Genomic DNA, 22,711 nt, shown 5'->3' on the forward strand with positions numbered 1-22,711 from the left:
GGGCACAATGCCTGTGCTCATACTGTAACTCTAGATGTTTCTATTAAATATAAAGCACAAACGTATTCCTTAATTTCTTTGCATTGACCCATGTAGAGGGAAGTAGCTAATCGATGTAGCAATAAAACTGCTAAATTCACCGATTCATTATTTGACTTAACATTAGAGCTTGTGACTGCTTTGTGAACACAATATCTAACAGCAGTAGGATATTTTGGAGTTATAATCTCCAGAATCTACACCTGGTTATAAATAAAGGCTGTTTTAAAAACCCAGACCAGCTATATGTGATTTGATGTTTTTGAGGGTTTTTTCTGTCCCGTATACAACAGAATTCTTTAATCAGGTATGTATCTCATTGTTTAAATTTAAATAAATATTTTAAACAAGTAAGCTCTTAGCACCTAAATCATAAAAAAAATACGGTGCAAAAAAGTGTGTGAGAGTATATGTGGTTTAAATCAGTTATTTTAAGAGGCCATCTGCTTGGTCATTCTGGCCATCCTGCAATTTGAAGCTGGGCTTTGTTGACCTTTTGGGCAGGGCTCTGCCACGACCTCTGACCCTTTGGTATGCAGGGACACCAGTTCCTCCTGCTACACTGGAAGTTTGCTGGGTTTTGTTAAATGAGAAAATTAGATTTAATATGGTAAGGCATGTCATTCGTTCATTCTTTTATTCGTTACTAAAGATGAGATTAGGATAATTACTATGTAAAAAACTGGAAAAACAGCACTACCACCAACAGCGTGAGCAAAATGTTTCGACTGAACTGCAAAATCGAACACAAAAGACATCAGCCATAAATTCAGGATCCCAACAAGTTTATTTAAGCATAAAGAGCTGAACATAAAACAAAGAAATCTGCATAGGAAAATGTTTAAAGTCAACAAAGACAAAAGCACAAGACTGTAGATCACCAAATAATACATTCAGCCTCCTCTGTGTACAGCATCAGACCAAAATCCAGGAGTATTTATGACAGATTTTATGAATGGAAAATACTGCTTATCTTGGAGGATACTAAATGTTACATCCACCTAAAAAGACATCAGACCTGGAATCTGCGTATGCAATTTTAGATCCGACACTAATAATTAGCTTTTTACAGGATAAAACTGATGCCAGGTCTGAGTTCAGGCAGCAATCGCTCCACATGTCCCTTTCCATTTGTCTCGCAGCCAAATATGTGATCAGGGAATAATGACTGTAATGTAAGTGTAATGAAAACTACAGTATATATGGTTGGATTGTTGCTATCGAAAACAAACAAACAAAACATTTTGAAAAGAGGTCATATTTGTAATATATTGAACATTATTTATATATCTTTCATTAATAAAGTAAGCAATGTAATCTTACACTTATCAAAAATATCTCCACATTGTTGCATTAGTGCCATTTGTCTGATTTAATAACATTTTTCTGAACATTTTAATGTTTTGTTTTTTTTTTTTAATCTGGGTCTGAAAATGAACACAAATAGTGAAATTTGGCTGTAAAGGATCCTGTTGAATTTACACACAGCAAAGATATTTTTGTAGATAAATACAATAAAGCACACACAAAAAAATAGATACTAAATCCTATGGAGTACTAACAAAGGATTTACTATCCAATTGTAAGAAACAAATATTGACTTTGAATCAAATCTCTATAAAGCTACCTGAGTATTTGGGATTTTTCTTCTTCTTAGGTAATACAATCATAAAAAAGACCATGCACTTCTGAACTGTTTACACATTCCTTCTGCTTTTCCAAGATTAGGAAACAGATCAAAAGCTGGAATACACCACAACTGGTGGGAAACCCGTAGAGACACTGACCAGAAGTCCAAACATGAGACAGAATGCTGTGATTAGACATTCTGATGAACAATGTTCGAGTCTGATTAATAACTTATAGACATGTGCACCCATTTACTGCATTGTTCTGGCACCATATTGTCTAAGAAGTGGAACTATCCTTCTAATATAAACTAGATTTCTTTATTTCCCTAATAACCAAAACACATAGTAAATACACTGATGAGATACTGGATGCTCAAGTTCTGTGTGGCTGCTCGGTTGAGGCCTATACATGTGATGGCTCCTCGGTAGGACTGAAAAGATTTCTTCTCAAGCACAACTCAACACAACTGCTATTTCAACTGTACTGGGATGTTACTACGCATATTTCATTTTAGTGAAGCTCAGTCTAATTGTTATATCAAACTGTGAGTACATCATCAGTGAGGGATTTGAGATGAGATTTATATATATATTTAAAAAAAAAAAAAAAGGCGACGAACATAAAAGGCAATAGAGCAAACTCTTTGGCAGTTTCCAGTCTGATTAAATTCCAAACAAGAAAAGTAATAGTTGTAATACAATGCAGCAGTGTTAAGGCATATGAATTTAAACCTTTCTCCCTTCTCGTTCTCGTACCTTGCTCTGTAAAGCTATCCATCAACGACTAATAGAAAACTTGTAGTCAAAGACGTCCACCACAACATTGGAACATTTTTGGTATATAATAATAAGTGTCTGCTTCTTCTTCATCACCCCATTTCAAATAAAATTACCTACAAGGGCTTTTAAAGCATGCAAATGTTTCTCTTATAGAGATTTCTTTGGTTCTCTGGTGACAGAGTTGCAGCTAAACGTCAAACACAAATCAAACAGCTGACATTAATACTGAAATTAGTGTGAAGATTTCGAAGCAGCAAATTCTTTCATTACTGCCCAATGCTCACATGGTTCATGTTCCACAACAGGCCTAGCACTCAATATTTTATTTTTTGTTTTTTTTTCCTTGGTAAATGTTTTTTTGTAACTTGCAACCAGCTGAATCAGGTTCTGCTCTGATCTCAATCACTGCATTTGGACCAATGCATAAGCTGGAAAATGTTGCTTTCCAAACACGGCCCTTCACATACAACAGCACAGTTAATGTTATACTTTGACTCTGCTGATATACATGTTAAGGTACTGCAGTGTAAAACAGAAGTGAGGTCGCACTAAGGAACTGATTCGATAAGAAACCAATCTTATGAGCAGCCTCAGAGCAAGTGTCCCAGATACACTCGCTTTTGGCACTTGACCATTCCCAATGGTTACTTTTTGGCAAGTTGTAGACTCCTGTGCTGCTTAAAGACAAATCTGACTGAGCAAACAGGTGCAAAATATTACTAAAATGGTTGTTAAAATGTTGCTGTGCTTTAATTTGGGGTTATTTTTGAATTTGAATGTTCTGCTGTGAAATGGAATGCACAAGCGGAGCCTCTATAATAAAGTAAAGCCACATAGCATCGAACTTGTGAGTGTACCTGTCTTTACCTGGGACATGTACACACAATCAGGAAAAAAGAGCTCTCAATGTTTGCACCTGCAGAAGCAGCTTAAAAATAGAAAATTTTCATCCAGACGAGGAGCTAAACAAGAGCAACACCTGACAGATCAGCTTTGGGATTTAGGCCCTGAACAGGGCATGTAGTCAGGATATGGCAGGGACTAGAATGTACATTCTTTACTGTCTCTCAAAACTTTCCTTGTAGTTTCAGAAGGGTTTTTCATTACATGATGTCTCTGTAGATACAAGGTATTTACGTGTCAGGATGTCAGTGCTCATCTTTTTTGTTGCTTGCAAATGCTATCTTTTTGAGCAACATTCAGGAAAAGCAGCTAACAATTAAAACCATTAATTAAAGTGGTTCCCCCACAAATTAAGAAAAAAAATCTCTTATTTTAGACCATACTCAGTTGATTATTGAGGTTTTCAAACTGTGTTCCTTTGACTGAGCAAACGGTCTTTGAGGAGATCTAATTCAGCTCGTGCTTTTAGAGCTCTTTCTTGGCCAATAAATAGATTTCAGACATTCAGAAAGGACTTCTTTTTTTTTTTTTATCAAAGTAAACTATGTCATCCTCTAGGGTCTGGATTACATCCAAGCTTGCAGCAACAGCCAGTCAACAAACCAACATGCCAACCAATCATTCTGATAAACACTTCATCTTGAATGGTGCTAGATGATAATAGAAAAAAAAAAAATACAAAGACATACAGAAATAACCAAAAATGGGACGATTCAATTCAATCCCAGGTCCCCCAAAAAGATTCAAATCTTTACACACCTATCTCTGCCCTTTTTCTAGATCCTTTGTAAAACATTTTCAGAAAAGGGAGCAATATATTCTTGCATTGCGCAAACTCTTGGCTTGAATCTATACTAACAGACCTACCAGTAATTCAGAAAAAACTAGCCATCCTATAAGCCAACACACATTTTTGAGAAAATTACATAACTTTAAAGGAAATCAACAAAGTGAGGTATGTACAATGAGGCATTTGTACACATAGGTACATTTAGGTTATGAGGTAAGAAGTTTAGATGAGGTACGACAAATGAAAACAGATTCCAAATCATAACACAAAACAGTAGATTTATCCAAACATTATCCAAATGTTTTCGCAGACATGCAGTCCTGGCCTTACTGCATCACTGTAATCAAACATTCCTACCGGTGTTATGTGCACAGTAACAATCAGGAGAAATTTGTGCGAGCTGTGCAAATATCAACCAAACATTGCTTCATTTCTTATGTTATGTACTCTGACAAATAAAAATAGCACTGAGGTAGACATCTTTATAAAACTTCACAGACACTGCAACACACAAGAGAATACATTCATACACAAGCTAGATGAGGTAGGTATAATGCAGAGAGAGAGAGAGAAATGTTTCAAGAATGCTGGAAATTCCCTGAGAAAAAAAATCGGACAAATAAAGATTTCAAAACTCCGCTCAAGAGCAAAATAGCAACACCCCTAGCAACCAGTCTTTTTGCTCTACTCTTCTCTTTGATAAATGGCGTGTGCACGAGATGAACACTTCCGCCAGCAGCGCAAATCATACTACAATCAGGATAAATAGATATAGATGAGTACAAAAGAATCTACACATTGCTGCCACATTTAGCCATGTTTGCTCCTGATAATCGTGTACCTAAACCTTCTTTTTTCCTCCTCAGCCAACATATATTTCTAACATTGAACCCTAGCTCAAAAGATGAGGATTCGATTGTTTCCAAAGTCTACAGCTACAATCATTCCGTCAGGGGTAACAGCTATACCTGATGGGCGATCCATCTGCCCAAAGCCACTACCCTGAGTCCCAAACTTGCATAAGAAGTTGCCATTGGGTTCAAACACCTGAATACGATGGTTACGGGAGTCAGCCACGATAATGCGATCCTCCTGGTCCACGGCTACGCCTTGTGGACGCAAGAACTGCCCGTTACCTGTTCCCTCAGAGCCAAGAAAGCGTGCAGACTGGCAGTCCGGCCTAATGACAAGCAGCCGATGATTGTTGAAGTCAGTCACCACTAGGTGACCTTCCTGGTTGAAGGCGACTCCTCGAGGTGAGTCAAAATGCTTCCATAGGGCACCTTCGAACCCATATTTGTTGATGAACACCCCGTCAGGGCCAAACAGCTGTACTCGATGGTTGCGCGTGTCTGAGACCAGAATCTTTCCCTCTGAATTGACAGCTACATCCCAGGGGTAGTTGAACTGCCCATTTTTGGTTCCCTTTTCACCAAACTTTAGGAGGAAATGGCCATCAAAGGTGAAGATCTGGATGCGGTGATTGTCCTTGTCAGCCACAATGATTCTTCTCTGGCTGTCACAGGCAACCCCGGCAGGTCGGTCAAACTGGCCAGGTCGAGAACCCAAAGTGCCAAATTTGTGGTGAAAGGTGCCACATGGCTTAAAGATCTGTATGCGATTGTTGCTTCGGTCAGCCACAATTACATATCCTTCCTTATCAACACAGATGCCCCAGGGTCGACATAGCTGTCCATCCCCATCACCCTCTGCACCAAAGGATGCAACAGGCAGCCCAATACCTCCATAACTGCGGCCAGATTTGACCACTACTTTGAAAGGACTTCCTTCAATGTGCTGGTTGCAGATGAGCACAGAAAGAATATGCTCACCTTCACTCTTAGGCAAATAGCTAACTGTGTAGGTTCCATCTTGGTGGTCAGACACATCGGCACTAGAGAGGTTTCCCTCTGGACTCATCAAGACCACTGATACACCATCTCCACCAGACAACCTCGGTTCTCCATCATGGTCATATGCGACTACTGTGAAGGAAGCTACTTTTCCCTGTAACGCTCTCTTGAGACCTTCTCCATTGGCTTTGGTGGCTGATGCAAAGGCTCCACTACTTATCAGACCCATGGACTGGATGGCAATCAGAAGCGCCTGATCTGGCTGTGTGAACATGATTCGGTCATCCTCCTGGGGCTGCAGAATGCAGCGCAGTGCTTTAAGCTCCTGCAGCTGATTCAGCATGTGCTCACGTGCTAGTAGGATGTCTATGTTGCGACCTTCCTCCAGCACTTTTGTCACTGTGGCAATGGTGCTGTCCAGCTTGGTGAGGTTCTGGTGAAGCTTCTCAACCTGAAGGTACAGGGACTTGGCCTTCACTTGGCGGATCTTTTCCAACTGTATACAGACAGGAAGGAAATGGCACCAGTTGGAACAGTGAAGGGGAAAAACTGTATGCTATTGTTCCTTTAAGTAACAAATTTAAAAAGCTACATTATTTCAAGTTATTTTTACAATGACTAAAATGGGTAATGGTCATAATGTTGGTCATCAGATATTTAGGACTGCACTGTAAGAGCCAGTGAACTTTGGGCTTTACTGGTATTTCAGCATTTATTATAAAGACAAATGGCATGCCATTCTCATAAAGCCATACAATTTATAAATGATGTATGACATTGTTATGCAATGGTTTGGATGAATGAATACTGAGGGTCTAAGTATATCATCTGTATATCATTATATGCCCAAAGAATGTGTGATATGCAGAGTGGCAATCCTTAATATCCAAGAATTGCTTGTGTAAATAAGAAAATGTTCTGCCCTGGCACTAGTGTAACCTTAGTGGCAAGGCAGAATTTCCATTAAGTGAACAAAGCCGCTGTTGCTAATGCTAATTGTTATGTGATCAGCCTTCTTCACAGAGTGGTAAAGCCAAGTGCCTGTTTACCTTCCACAGCAGCTCACACTCACGCTCCTCCAGGGCTTTCTTGTGACGCAGTGTGGTGGTCTTCACCTCTGACTGCACCACCTTGGCCTTCAGTTCCACCTGCTCAGCAATTGTTTGCGCTTTCTCAATGCTTAGCTGAGAAAAACATTCAGTCATATGGTTTATAATTTAAAAAGATCTATAGCAAATATCTGATTAAAATAGCTTTATTAAACTAGATATACAGTGACTTGCATGTGTAAATGATATAATACAGAGATACTTGAAAAATGTAACACAGCAAAAAACATAAGAACAAAAATCAAACCTACGCACAACCAGAATATGTTTACATGATGGTGAATACTAATGCGGTCCCCAATATACATTCATTCATTCATTCATGTTCAGTAAGTGCGTTATCTGGGATAAGACGACACAATATTAAGACCTTCTACAAGCATAAACACATGCGTGCGGATATCTCCCAGTAAACAGGAATAAATGTAAGAAAGCATGAGAGTTCCCTTTGTGATGTTACACAGAGGAGAAAAACAAGGTCAAATTGAAGCATCATGACCCTTAACCCCTGTCCAAACAGTACAATGCTCTGGGACAGGGGATCTGAACAACTCAGTTCTCTGCCCAAAGACATAAATATGCACTTTCATTATTTCTACATTTCACATAAAAGCTGCCTGAGGCCTTTGAAGTGTTTTATAATAAATAACCTAAAAAAGATTCTGCACATTATAAACGCACAAGTGTACATGAACAATAGCGGATTCACAGAGTTGGTGCATTTCCAATATTAAGCTAAGCAAATAAATTAATAAAGAAATAAGCAAATAAATAAAATTCTCTGTTAATAAAAGCATTAGAAAACAAAATTTTCACCTCCTACATTTTCCTTGTTGCAACTAAACAGTTTCAGAGACCCCTAACTGCTCCTTGAAATTATGTGGGAAATGTGTCTGCAAACTGAACTGCATAAAACCGGTAAATGGGATTAAATAGGGCTGATTTAGTCACAGTGACCAGGGGTTTGTGGTGGCCCTAGCTCTTCATGGTCAAAACACATTTAATATGATGTAAAACACTCCTGGAGCTTTTAAGTCCATAAATGCTTAGAGGCTTCCTATTTAACACCATGTAGTAATAGGATTAGGACAAAATATAACAGCCCAGTTGACCGCATACAGCTGCAAGGCTGGTCTCTGCTCTGAGACGCCAGGGATGAAGTTGTGCAGTGATTTTCTAGCTAACCTTTCAATTTAAGTGCTAAAAAGACATTTTAGATGTAGTCAATTAATTATCTGTGCATGAGCAATAGCAAAAACATTATATTAAAACATTATTATTATTGAATGTTATATTCATATTAAATTATCCCAAAACATTTGAAACATTGTGTACTATGTAAAGGAGCTAAGTGAACCAGATAGAGGTTGCAGAAGGGAATCGCCACTCAAACCGGATCACTGTATTCAGCCTTTCACTTAAATTGTCTCTGCTGTCTTCCTGCCCATCAGCTCTGCTCAGTGTCACCACACAGCATGTGAACAGAGACACAGCCCCACCCCCAAGCCTTCAACCCCCCACTGTGCTTTTTTTTGTTTAATAGCAAAAGCGTGAGTGATGGAAACATTTTCACTGTGTTGGACTAATGATCCTGTTCAGGCCATCAGGGCTGTGAATATGGGCAGGCAGGCAGGAGGCAGGTAGGCAGGGCGCTCAGCCCTGCTTTATTCAGGGCCAGAGGGGAAATGAGAGTTGGGGGTCAAGAGCCTGCTAAAAGAGCAACACTGATCCACTGCTTTCTTTTAAAAGACTTTTTTCAGCCGTTAGAAAAAAAAAATAAAATAAGTATATGAGAGATTTTTTTTTTTCTCCATCTTTTAAAATATTTTTTTTACTAAAAAAATTGCCGTAGGTGATGCCCTGCAATGAACTGTAACCCATCCAGTGTGTATTCCCATCTCACACAAGTGTTACAGGCAGACTCTCTATCCAACACCACCTTGACCAGGGCTTACTAAAGATGAATAAATTAATACTGAAGAGGAAGATTTTGTTCAGTTCAGCATTAGCATTACTCCACAACAATCCAGCTATCTGTGTGAATAACGCCAAGTTGTTCCCGTTGTAATTTATCAGGCCTTGCCAATCAGACATTAATGTAAGTATAAAAATTAAAAACTCCAGAAGATTAGTACTGTTTAAACACTATTTCAGCCACACAAACCAAATGATACAGAACAGCAATTAAATAGGGAAGCCTGGAAACCTAAATCTTTGTATGACATTAACTGGTCACTCTCAGACCCAGTATACCACTGAATGAGTGCTTTATTAAAGGCAGGGTAAGTCAGTTAAGTCTATAGATTAAAGACTCAGTCAGTGGGTGTATTAACTTTAAAACATATTTTTTCTGCTACAAATGGGTCCGACGAGGGTCTAAAAATGTAAAACAGAAATGCTCATCAACTCTATACAGTAAATCGAACAATGATGATAATTTGATACTGAATGAACATTATAGAGGAAAAAACAAGGAACATAAGAATAATAATAGCCATCCCTAGCTGTAAGCGTATGCTGACTAACCTGCACGGCCTGTCGTCCCTGCTGTGCATCTGCGAGCAGCTGAATGGTGAGCGCTCTGGAGTCATGCAGCACGTCCTGCAGGTAGGACACACTGTGGCCCACGTGTCTTCCCACACTGCATTCCCTACAGATAGGCACAGAGCAACTCTCACAGAAAAATCGCAGCACCTGTGAGAAGACAGAAAGACAGACCATCAGCACAACTCCTACAATATTTACATGAAACCAGCCTGCAATCAGAACAACATTTACACTGAAAAGAAATGGATTTCTGTGCCTGGGAATACAAAGGTAGAAAGTTGATTTGCCTGTATTAAAGCACTTATCACCAAACAGGCAAAAAACAAAACATTATTTTAAAAAGATAACAGCAAAAATCGACAAATCACAAAACCAAAGGAATGTGGGATATATATATGCCACGTTTAATATATAGTGATGTTCTTAACTTCAGTTCATGTCAAAATTTTCTCTGGTATCAGTCAGAAGAGAAGGAGTGGGGGAAAGGAAAATAGAGATGTGAAATGAAGATATTCTGATACAGATCATCTGAATAATGCTGTCTGAAATGTGAGCTTGTGACAACTACAGTATATATATATAAATAAATCTACTAAAAAAAATATATGAAAATATATGGATCATATATACAAATTATGTACAAAAAATTAAAATTACTACTATGCTATGTTGTATGTGGTAATGCTTATTTTACAAAGACAGATTTGAGCTCAGCAGAGCTCAGAGAGTGCCTAATGTGCCACAAAGAGGAGGTCCAACTTCTTTCAAGCACAAATCAAAGTCATTCCTGCTCTCAGTTTCCTGTGTTCTGATGGCCTGGTGATGGATTGCTCAAGACCTATTGTCCTGCCATTCATCCACGCCTTTTAAGAATTATTTCATTGTTCTTTAAAGAATGTCCATCCATCAAAAGATTAGACTGTAAGATTGAACCTATTAAAGCTTTCAGTCCTTTAACCTCTGGACCAACATTTTACAGAGCAAGTTCACAGAATCCTCATACTTAAAAATAAATAAATAAAATAAAATAAAATAAAATATGCATTTCAATTACAGCACCACTCGCATGCACCTATATTTCTCTATCCTACAAAACATTCTCTTTGATGCCACACACTTGCGTCTGACTGTAATATCTTTATCAAAGGCCCGATCAAACGCTAATTACGTCTCCACTGTCTGCAAGCTGCAGCAGCTGCCAGTAAACTTAGATCTGTGATTGCACTCAAGTTACCTGCTCGTAAAAGTTGGCCCTCTCCCTGTGGACCAGATGGCCTCACTGTGGCAGAGTTCATCTGGAAGTGTATCCTGGAGGGGAAAAAGCCTTCTGGAAGGACATAGAAAGCAGGAAGACCTCCAGAGATCTTGGAGTGGGAACTATAACAAACCCTGAATTACTGTCCGTCTGGTTGAAACCACGACAAAGCCTCAGAACAATACAACATGAAAGACAAAGGGAGGCCACAAAAGTGCCACGCTCTGCTGCTGGAGAACAGAATGCATTTAAATGCTGAATAACAAAATGAAGCCCATTATAGCCAGCAATAAATCTAAACAGTGAACAAAAAATAGAGAGAAATTACAGCATACAACAATTAACGTTGTAAGTGATGTACAGCAACATAGAACTGCTCTTTATGTACTCATGTATGTTATGTACATCTCTGAGTGACTGATGGTTTTTACTATAGACTCCTTTTCCTTTCCAGCTGACCCTTTCAACCTAACACTAAAGCCAATAATCTCTCAGTCAATATAAATCATTGCCAAAGCATTCATGTTCCCTGTATTTGTGTCTCTCATTTACTCATCCTATCTCTTTCTTCCATGCAGAGCCACATACATCGTCGCACACCGTAGAGTCATGACAGTTATGGAAGGACTGTTTCACCTTTTTAAAATGAGAGCTTTAGGCAGTAAGAACTAAATAGATTCTTTGGTAAATATCAGGCCAATGCCAATATGAAATCTGTCACTTATACCAATGTCACAGAATATTATGGTCACATTCACAGCGCTACTTCTACAGAGAACTGTTATGGGGTTTCCTAGATTGACAAATGTACCTTAGGTAGACAAACAAGCACATAGAGAGACTGACAGAAAGCTTTCAATTTTTGAAAAGCTTTCGGGCTTTTATTTATTTATTTTTTAAAGATGTGGTTTTTTTTTAAAGAACACTTAGTGTCCTTTGGTTGGTTGGGTATCTGGGAGTCTATGCTTTGATTCACCTCCTGGTCTTTGCAGGCTATATCTTAATTAGAGAAATGTTGAGTGCTCTAGTTGTTGTTATCTACCAGTTAATCATTTGCCTAAATACAGATTTTTAGATTTATTGATAATAATAACAATGTGTGTCAATAATAATTTCAGGCACTGTTCAATGAAATGAGAAATATTCCTTAGAATGTATTTAAGCAATTTAAAGGAAATCAATTGCATGCGCATTGAACAATTGATTTTGTGACAATGGATTAGGACTATAATTGCTATGATAGCGTTGGGACTGCAATTGCAGCTGCATCTCCATTTGCGTCTCTATCAGTGAACAGCTGATCGAACAAGTTCAACAAAATAGCCTTTATGTTAAAACTACAACAAATTTTCTAGTTAAATAATTGCACTTTTTGACTATATAGTACAAAATTAGAGAATGGAGCTTTGGAGCATTGTTTCCTATCAAGATTTCATGTCATCTCGGGGAGTTTTTCCCTTACACCTTCACCATTGTCCATGTCCATTGTTAAAAGTGCTATAGAGGTCAAATTAAAATGAACAGAACTTGTACAGTACTCTTTACAGAAATACATAGGAGCCATGTGCTGTTATATGATTAGATAATTCTCTGTTCATTACCTGCTAAACATGAAGCAAACAGGCACATGTTAGGTAGCAAACAATGTGCCTAAGACTGTACAGGATGTTTGAATATGCATGAAAAAATCTATTAATTATATCTCTAACACACAATTGTTGATTAACAGTGATATCCAGGGAGTTCATGGGCACAGCGATTTCCGGTTCACTCGAGTTTGCTGACGGTGGAGTCACACTGTTACATTCTAATTTATTGACCTGCACATGTGTGTGTACATGTTATTATATTATATACACACACACACACACACACACACACATGTGCATGTCAATAAATTAGAATGTAATGGAAAAGTCCAAAAAGTGTGGAAGAAAAAGATGCACAAACAACAGAGAGAACCGCAGCATTTAGAGGCTTGTCAAGCAAAATCGACTCAAGAATTTGGGTGAACTTCATAAGGAATGAACTGAGGCTGGGGTCAAGGCATCAAGAGCCACCACACACAGACATGTCAGTTTGTCTACAGTTTTCGTATTCCTCTTGTTAAGCCGCACCTGAACCACAGACAATGTTAGAGGCATCTTAGCTGGGCTAAGGAGAAGAAGCACTGGACTGTTGCCCAGTGGTCCAAAGTCCTCTTTTCAGATGAGAGCAAGTTTTGTATTTCATTTGGAAACCAAGGTCCTAGAGTCTGGAGAAAGGGTGGAGAAGCTCATAGCCCAAGTTGCTATAAGTCCAGTGTTAAGTTTCCACAGTCTGTGACAATTTTAGGGAGCAATGTCATCTGCTGGTGTTGGTCCACTGTGTTTTTTGAAAACCAAAGTAACTGCATGCGTTTACCAAGAAATTTTAGACCACTTCATGCTTCCTTTTGCTGATCAGCTCTTTAAAGATGCTGATTTCGTTTTCCAGCAGGATTTGGCACCTGCCCACACTACCCAAAGCACCAAAAGCTGGTTAAATGACCATGGTGTTGGTGTTGCTTGACTGGCCAGCAAACTCACCAGACCTGAACCAGTATGGTCAAGAGAAAATGGGGAAACAAGAGACCAAACAATGCAGATGAGCTGAAGGACCTGGGCTTCCATACCACCTCAGCAGTGCCACAGACTGATCACCTCCATGCCATGCAGAATTGAGGCATTAATTAAAGCAAAAGGAGCCACTACCAAGTATTGAGTATATATACAGTAAATGAACATACTTCATACATACATAGTCACAATCATCACAATTAAAAGTACCAATGACTTAAAGTACTTCATTCTGTGTGTACTGAATTTATATAATACACAAGTTTCACTATTTCAGTTGAATTACTGAAATAAATGAACTTTTCCATGACATTCTAATTTATTGATGCACCTGTACATACACATCTTACTTTTGTACTAAATGCTATTGAACTTAAGACTGTGGCTGTAATCATACAGTTTTCCCTGTGCTCACCCCAGGACTAATTTTCAATATGCTCATAATGAACATCATTTTAATTCACTCACATTCAATACATTGTACTCGTCGGTTTAATTCCTGGAGCTGGTGCCGTGTTTTGAAATGTTGAGGGCTTCGGCTTGCGTGTTGACTTAATTCACTGCTTGTTATAGAGATGGTGAGTGCCAAGCCGTTCGTGTTTTCTTGCTCTGTTGTATATGCTTCCCTGTAAATATTGTAAATACACCCTGTTTGGTGGTTTGTAGGAAGTCGGAGCCAGGTTTTGTTTATTCTGTTTGTTGTTTTTGGTTGAAAGGCGTGAGGAAAATGTATGTATTTTTCTTTTCTTTGTGTCAGGTTTGGTTGAAAGGCGTGAGGAAAATGTATGTATTTTTCTTTTCTTTGTGTCAGGTTTGGTTGAAAGGAGTGAGGAAAATGTATGCATGTTTCTTTTCTTTGTGTCAGGTTAACTGAGTTGTATTTATGTTGAGTTACAGAGATTTTTATTTATTATTATATAAGTCGGAAGCCGTCTTTTATTATTTTTTAATAATTATTTTTGTTTTTGACTGTATGTTATTGTCTAGCCCAGACCAGGTCTTAACAGAGAATCTTTACAATCCGGCATCACCCAGAAGACGACGGGTTCCCTGTAGAGTGTTAAAGGTGGAATATCAAATTAAAGTGAATCTAATCAAACAGTTAAATAGCTCTACATTGTTGACATTTCCACTCATTCTTTGACAAAATGGCACGTGGATCTATTCAGAGCATTAAACAAGTACAAGGACACACACTTATAAACACATCTAAGAGCAGTACATTAGGAGCAGTAAATTGAGGGCATGTATCTCTACATCATGTGTAACTCATTTTTAACTCTTCTGCTTGGTTAATACTGAAGCAAATGAAGGTCTGCTTGGTTATATTTACACGTTCCTCCTTGCAGTTTTATTAAAGCCTCTTTCCCAAGGCATTTTCTCTCCTCCCTGATCTTTAGTGCTTATAAAAGGCAAACACAGAAATCCAGTGCTGAAAAACCAACACTGACAATTGTTTAAAGACACACACACAGCTTGTAATTTAACTTCATGCCACCTTTACAGGGAAATGAAATTAGTAATGTTATAAAGTGCTTCACAGTAAATTATGACCTTCATACAGAAATTATGTTGATGCTTCTTCGTTTCCACAGATTACATAGAATGCTAGCTACATAAAACACATCTATATACACATAAAGGTGTTCTGATGAGGCCACCACCAACCATCAGAACAGCTTTGATGCACCACATAAGAACTGTACTGGAGATATCACCACCACTCTTCCAAAAAATATTATGCCAGTTCACATTTTAATGGTTTTGGAACTCAGTCCAACACCACAGTCCAAAATTTCCTATTGATCAAATTTCCATGATATGGCTGAAATTATTTTCATACTCAAGTTGTTCACTGCACTTTCATAATCCTGTAGATTGTAGTGCATTTCATTCTGAAATGGACACATGGCTCTTTAATTTGTCATTTATCTCCATGTATTTTTGAAGATACAATTTTCGGTTGTGACAAGTTATGCAAGTCAGTAGGGTACTGTTGTGATTTAATTGTACAGGTAGGACGAGTTACATTTATTGCGATTTTACAGGGTGGTGTTGTGTAAATGTTTTGTACATTCTATATCACAGATGTGTGTAAATATTCAGCTACGTCCAGTTACCTACCTGCAGAAATAAACATCATAACTAATGTACATAATGTCTGCTGGACAATGCAGAACTAGGGCAGTTGGGCTTAATGTATTTGGACTTTAACTATCAGCTGGGTCAGATAAAGGAAAAGCTAAGACTGCTGCAGACACAGTAATTGGATGAGTAACTTTACTGTCATAGGAAAAACTAAAAGAGCATTACTGATGTAGTGGAAAGTGTTTCTGACAGACCCAACATAACAAGCCAAGACAGGACCAACAGCCCAGGCTTCAATTGAAGAGCTCTCCAGCTGTAGGAGTTACACAGACTGATTCTAACATCCCAGGCGAGAGAAAGTGGTTCAAGAGTGTTGGGTTACAATTCCACACAATGTCAACAAGCACTTTATTCACTGCAAATCTTGTGCTATATTACTGTCTCTTGAGCAAAAGGCCAGAAGCAGGGATGTGGGAAATGGTAGTCTTGGCTCTTGTCTAAAGTTCCTGATGGAGGAAATCCCCTCATGCTTTAAGGATGGAAGGAAAGTCTGGGAGACATTCCAACAAACTAAAGACAGATGATGGTAGAGCCTTCAGTTTGTATATGGTGTATATATGCTATATAATTATTATAGCTTAATTTTCACATCATTAATCTATACGTGATGAACCTATACTGTACATGTTGAAGAAAATCAACATCCTGACACCAGGTTTATTATTTAGGATACCATCAACTTAAAACTGTTTAATTATTAATAGTTCAACCTAAACAGTTTTATAAAATTATTTCCAGCACAAAGTCCAACTACGATGTTAATATTAAGGTCTGCAAGCCTGATCTATGTTGTACTATAAAACATAACCTATAAACACTTACTGCAGAAGAAAAATATATCCACTCTGTAAATTTAAGTAAATTTAAGTAAAAAGCAGTAAAAGACAATTGACAAACAGATAACTCGATAGATAATCATCCTAGTTGAAAGAAGAATTAAGAAACAGGCTGAAGGAAGAACAAATTGATGCTGCGTTCAAACATAAAATGACACTACTGGCATGTGCAACAGTATATAAACTATAGGCAATCTAATCTACCCTGGGCCTGAAGAGTATAAAGCAGTTAGTGATGAATGAAAGAAAACTAGGGTCCTGATGCACAGCTTGTAAAAAGCTTTCTCTTCCATTCAACTCAGAATGTCCACTTTCCTGAACTGGTAAATGTTATCCATTCTCCATGCCAGTGGCACCACGTCGGTTTTAAACTCAAAACAAACACTGTAACTTTCTCCTATTACTTAACATTATTATTTTTGGCATGGTACAAATTTACCACAGGGTTCAGGGTTGACCTTTTAGGTTAAACTCATTTAAGCGTATTTAATATTATCTTTAATACATATTGACAGATGCAACATGTTCTTTATAGAAATATGAATCGCTGTTCCTCAGATGTTCTGTGGCAAATCATACAAATCAACAAAATACATGACTGCACTTTAATACACTCCAAAGCAAACACTCCCCCACCCAGTCACACACACACACTCACACTCACACACAGGCCTGGGCGCAAACCAAAAGACAAAACCACATGCCTGCTGCTTTACTGAGGTCAATTTGCATTGCTTGACTATACAAACACCTTGTCTGGAAGCCTACAGAATTAAGGACTGTTTTTCTTTTTACATGGAATATTGAAGTCAAATATATTAGATGAAAGCACTCTTCATCCCAAACTATAGAACTATGAGATCAGAGAGCACTTGAGAGGAAATCCTCTGAATTGGAATCAGACGCTCTTTGACTCACTCTTGCACGCATATGCTTACATTCAAACACACACATGCACACGCACATAGAGAGGCAGCTACCCATGTACATGACCTCATTGGCTGTTCATCAGAGGCCAAACAAAATCAGCTGGTTTGTTGGCACACAGAATTCCAGCATGTACATATGCATGTATAGCCCTATAGACCCAGTATCTACAGAGAGTCTTGCTCCAGCTGCATACCTCTTTCCAGAGCTCTATTCAGCAATTTAGAAAGAAATCTGAAATTCAATCTGGTTTTAATCCGGACACAATCCACAATCTTGGACTGAGAATCTACAAGTGGTCAAAATAGATTTTAGCAGAAGATAACTGTAGGTTTCCACAGCTAGCCTGTAAAACAGGAGTTAAACAGATAGAGACAGAATGAAATACTTCACTCACATGGAAAAAGAGGAACTAAACTACAGTAGTTGAAAACAGGACATAAACTAGAGAATAAATACACCCATTTACTCAAACAGACTGCAGAAACATGCTCACACAACTGACATTTGGTGTGGTGGGGGATGTGAGGCAATAGGTTTAGTGTGAAGAAAAATTGACTTTTTTTGTCCAAAGAAAAAGCTGTATCTGATGGTGTACTGCAAGTAAATAATTTTACAGCTACATTCTGCCAATTTATGGACAGGTGGCAGGATTGAGCCCTGGAAGGTTTCCTTGTTGTAGAACCTGACAGCAGTAGACAGAAAAGTTTCCTTATCCTATAAGCAGCTTGGTGAAACCGGTGGTTAGGGGTTCTCCTGGATATCACCTTGTAGAGCAGAATTATTCAGAATGTTCACCAAAACATTCCCTACATTGACTTCAGTCTAGGTTTTCTGAATCGCTTTGCATTAAAGTGTCTATAAATCCAGTTCATGAATAAACAATTCACAGGCTGAATCACTGAAGCACAACATCATGAGACTTTATAAAGGGCTCTGGTGGAACATATTTAGTACTTAAGTATTATCGTCATCTTTAACACAATTAGATGTTCAGGTGATTAATGCAAACATATGCCTAATACCTACAGAGACATCATCTCTATGCACATGACTTTTAAAGAGGTAAAGGTGGCTGAAAAAAATAATTCACTACTATTTTTTTGTACACAGGTCAAAACACTTCTGTTCACCAGTTTTCAGCTGTAGAATAAACCTCTGAACACTGCACCGTAGCAAGCTTTATAGAGCAAGCTTTATAGAGCAAGACATGCTCAAAAAAAAAATTTAAAATAAAAAAATCAAATCACAAAATGCAGTATTTAAAAGGGTTTCAAAGGATATGCATGAAGCGCTGGTTCGTAAATGAGATAAACTTGCATTTTTGCCAAAGGGCTGCAGGAAAAGGTCTGTGGTTAGTCATTTCCCATGTTGGTCAAATTGCCCCTTCCTGTGAAAGCATGCAGTTCTTGGCGACATTTATAGATGAAACACACCAGACTCTCCAACAAAGCTCAGGGTCTAGCTTCCGAGTCTGGGAAATAATAAACTAATAAAATCCAAACGGCTAAAAATTCATAGAAATTGCCTCTAAATATGGTATTTATTACATTTAGTACACGTGGGACATATTTGCAGCCACGTAAGCCAATAAATGTATTTTTTAAATTTTCAATCTAATGTGAAATGATAGCTTGACAGACAGAAGTAGGTTCTCTATCTGGGAGTGTGTGTAGGCATCAATCTACAGAGAGTCGTCCTCAATGTGTTGACCATTCCACATTCCTCTCGGAGGACCAAATCCGTCAGAGAAAACCGTTTCAGGGAAATACTCTCATACCAGATGGATTAGGTTCTTGGTTCCTTCAGAGTTCGGTTTGTTTAAAGTATGGTCTGCCAGATTCTGTATCAAAGAGCAGTGCACATGAAAATGGTTAAAAAAGAGCAGCACAGGGAAATAGAGTCACTAGAACAGGGTTATAAAAAGGCATGCTCAAAGGCTTTTCAGGACTGCTTTTACACAACCCCCTGCAAGAAACCGGAGCCTTGCCATGAAGAGCTCTCACAAGCATGAGATCAAGTTAAAGAGTGCTCCGACTACTTAGACTGACAGCACAAATGATTGCTAATCTCTCACAGTAACAGATATCTAAAGCTTATATGTAGTGTTTTGGAATTTCTGACATGATCTGTATGTTTTGTTGTTATTCTATTTGGTGTGCAATTAATGCTGGTTATTTTCAAATGTAGCTATGTCACAGTAGAGGAATACACACTGAGCTTTTCTTTGTGGTGCTGTTTCTGTTATGAGACTGTTGGAGAAATTCCCTAGTGATGTGCAGAAACACCCAACATTTCCACTAACAAGCGGTTCATCTCGCTTGTAGAGAGTGTGCACTGTCCTTCAAAACTTATTTTTCTTCATGACACGATACACATTTAATGAGTTGTACATGACTGAAAAAAGTAACTGCTGTTGAGCTGCTGTTTTGCTGTTGGCTCTGAAATTGCTTTGTGTAGCACGTTGTGGTTATTGGTTGCTTTGCCTGCTCGTGCGAATGCAGGGTTAGCCCAAAGTCAAATTAGTGTCCTTGGTTGCTAATATAGAAGGTGTGGGTTTACATTTTAATGTCTAATATTTCAACAATTTCAGCTGGTGTGTTCCTAAACAAAAAGTTTCAAGTTTGGATTTTTATTGAAATTATGTTTCAAGCAATCATCGCATTTAGAATAAACACTATCCTCTAACAATGATACACAATAATGTGCTCATATTGCCTCAGGGGAATAAGCATAAAGCATAATTATCAGGTGGTTAACTAGTTCAGTTGTTGCAATTTGTATTTTCTTACTGTCTTTAAATCTTGTATTTCAACAGTGTACTGATCTCTCATGCAGTTCTACGCTATACATCAGAATTTAATAGATACAACTTCAAACAGCTAAATTTATCAGGCTTCTCACACAGGATGCATTAGAATAAACTTTCAAACCTAATGGAGGTTTTTCTAAACCCTGTATCTATTATTGTTTGCTTTGGCCCGACCATCATAGAACAGCAGCCAAAACTACATCATCCAGACCAGAGAAGTTAGCTGAAGGATTAGAGATTAGCTACAATCTGTGCTCTGTCACAGACCTCCTGCTCAAACAAGACAAAAGACACCTCATTACTTACCGATCCTTTCCTTTAGGCTTGAACACTGGACTGGCCAAACAAGATGTTTCAGATACACAGGCTACAAAGCAACTGATAATATCTTCACTTGCTTACTGCTAGAGATGAGTCACATCGTCACTATTTTCTAATTAAGAGCTAAAGTTCTTTAATGATTTTCATTATTCTAGGTTCTGTGCAATGTTTCTGCTGGAAACCCACTGAGCTCCATAATAAACATCACCGCTGGGTGATTTTTCACTTTTCACAATTAATTTGGTTCATGTTTTATAAAGCAATTTTTAAAAATGTCTTAATCACGATTGTACATGTTCTAACACAGCCTTATGAAACTGATAAACACCTAACAGTCTGTGCTACTCACAAACACAGCACAATTTGAATAATAAATTTAAAAAAATATATGTTGATAAGTAGGCAGAATTTTGGGCGGAGCTTGTAGTAAAGAAAGTCAGATGTTATTAATTTATCATTGTTCACTGTGCTGTTTTCACAAACGTTCAATTCCAAAGCAAGCCACAATGAACATCAGATTTTGCTTTTCTAAACGTAAACTAGGTGTTGAGTGGAACAAAAGCTCAGCAAGATTGCACGACATTCTGCTGTATTGCGCAGACAGCAGTCGACTGGTCAGAGGTGTAAACTGAGCTCAGGGAGAGACAATGAATGCAAACATTGTTTGCTTTTGCTCGTCAAGTCAAATTGAAAGCCAAACTGATATTTAAAACTTCTTAGAGCTGTGGGGGGTTTTATGGTTCATGACACAGTTTTTAGCTTCATCACTGCTGCATAGGAGCTCTGCAGCTCCCAGAGCCAAAAGTAACAAGCTCGCTGATTAATATTATCTAGTTTATTGAAAAAGAAGAGAAACTGAACAAAAATAAAATCTAGCTAGCTAACACTTGCTGGATACTCTGTTAGTGTCTGCCCATCTCACCTCTCTCATAATGGACACTAAAAACAAATCAACTTGCCTAAAAAGTGTTACCCTGTAAAAACAATTATTTACACACAGCAGGACAAATCAAATGGCTTGAGACTTAGAAATTTATCACATGAATATACACAATCTTACCCAGTAAATGTTACTGTATGTATCACTAGAAGATAATCATTAAGAAACAGCAGGGAGGTGTGTGTGTGTGCGTGTCCCCTAAGATCTAAAAGCTGAATAAAACAGAACAAAAAGTAGAAACGCTAACAAACTATTAAACTACATGCACTATTGACATTTATTCCACTAATTATATCAACTGTGTAGTGTGATTTTTCATTTAGTTGAATGTTTTCACTTTGATATCTAATTGAATTAAGTGTTGACTCATTTCCTTTATCAGACAAATCTTTATCAGTTATTTTTTTTCCATGTCAAAAGCATTAGTGTTTGAAATCATGTCATAAAGAAAGGAATGTGGTGTTCATTCTTACCATTAGACATTATGGTTATTTGGAAAACGTATAGAAGCTATAAGAAAATTCCAAGTCATATTTTCCAGAGGTAACACTTAATATTAATTGCTCTGACAGTGAGAAGAGAGAGACAGACAGACACACAGACAAGACAGACACACAGACAGACAGACACACAGACAGACAGACAGACAGACAGACAAACACACACACACACACAGATGCACAGACGGAGACACACACACACACACAGAGACACACACAGAGTAGGAATGTAAAAGGCTGCTAATGGTCAGCCATGCTCACTCTTACCAGACTACAGCCTGCACTAAACCACCAAAACCCAAACAGAGCACCACATTCCTTTCTTTATGACACCGTTTCAAACACTGACGCTTTCATAATTTAAAAAACCTTATTCGTCTGATACAGGAAACAAGTTAGATTAACCTTTTTATTTAATTGTTATCTACTTTAATTTAAACTAACAGGAAAATAAAAAACAGCATAAAGAGACTTTGTTGTGCGTGTGTGTGTAGATGGAGACAGTGTCTGAGAACTACACTGATTCTGAAAGTTAATATCACACCACTGCAGCAGAAAATTCTCTGACATCCAGCTTTCCTGTTCCCCACTGAGACCAAACATAACAGTTTACAGAAATGATTATAGATTTCACCCACTCCTAGCCGCCTCACACAGAAACACACTTCATTTCCTTCCATGTACAGGTATATAGGTGCATCACTCTTACATATTAAGTGACAT

The 22,711-nt window shown here is 38.1% G+C and overlaps 1 protein-coding gene across 1 annotated transcript in view; it reads right to left on the bottom strand.

Annotated features, from left to right (window-relative positions):
- Positions 1 to 807: 807 nt before the first annotated feature.
- Positions 808 to 22,711, bottom strand: part of trim71 (tripartite motif containing 71, E3 ubiquitin protein ligase) — a 25,860-nt gene continuing 3,956 nt past the window's right edge. The window contains exons 3-5 of the mRNA XM_060870135.1: positions 9,632 to 9,799; positions 7,046 to 7,180; positions 808 to 6,492 (exon numbers count right to left, since the gene is read on the bottom strand). Coding sequence (XP_060726118.1) covers positions 5,041 to 6,492; positions 7,046 to 7,180; positions 9,632 to 9,799 — 1,755 coding nt within the window. The 3' untranslated portion in view covers positions 808 to 5,040. The remainder of the gene's footprint in view (positions 6,493 to 7,045; positions 7,181 to 9,631; positions 9,800 to 22,711) is intronic.

This window comes from Tachysurus vachellii, chromosome 5 (genome assembly GCF_030014155.1).
Source record: "Tachysurus vachellii isolate PV-2020 chromosome 5, HZAU_Pvac_v1, whole genome shotgun sequence".
Taxonomy (NCBI): Eukaryota; Metazoa; Chordata; class Actinopteri; order Siluriformes; family Bagridae; genus Tachysurus; species Tachysurus vachellii.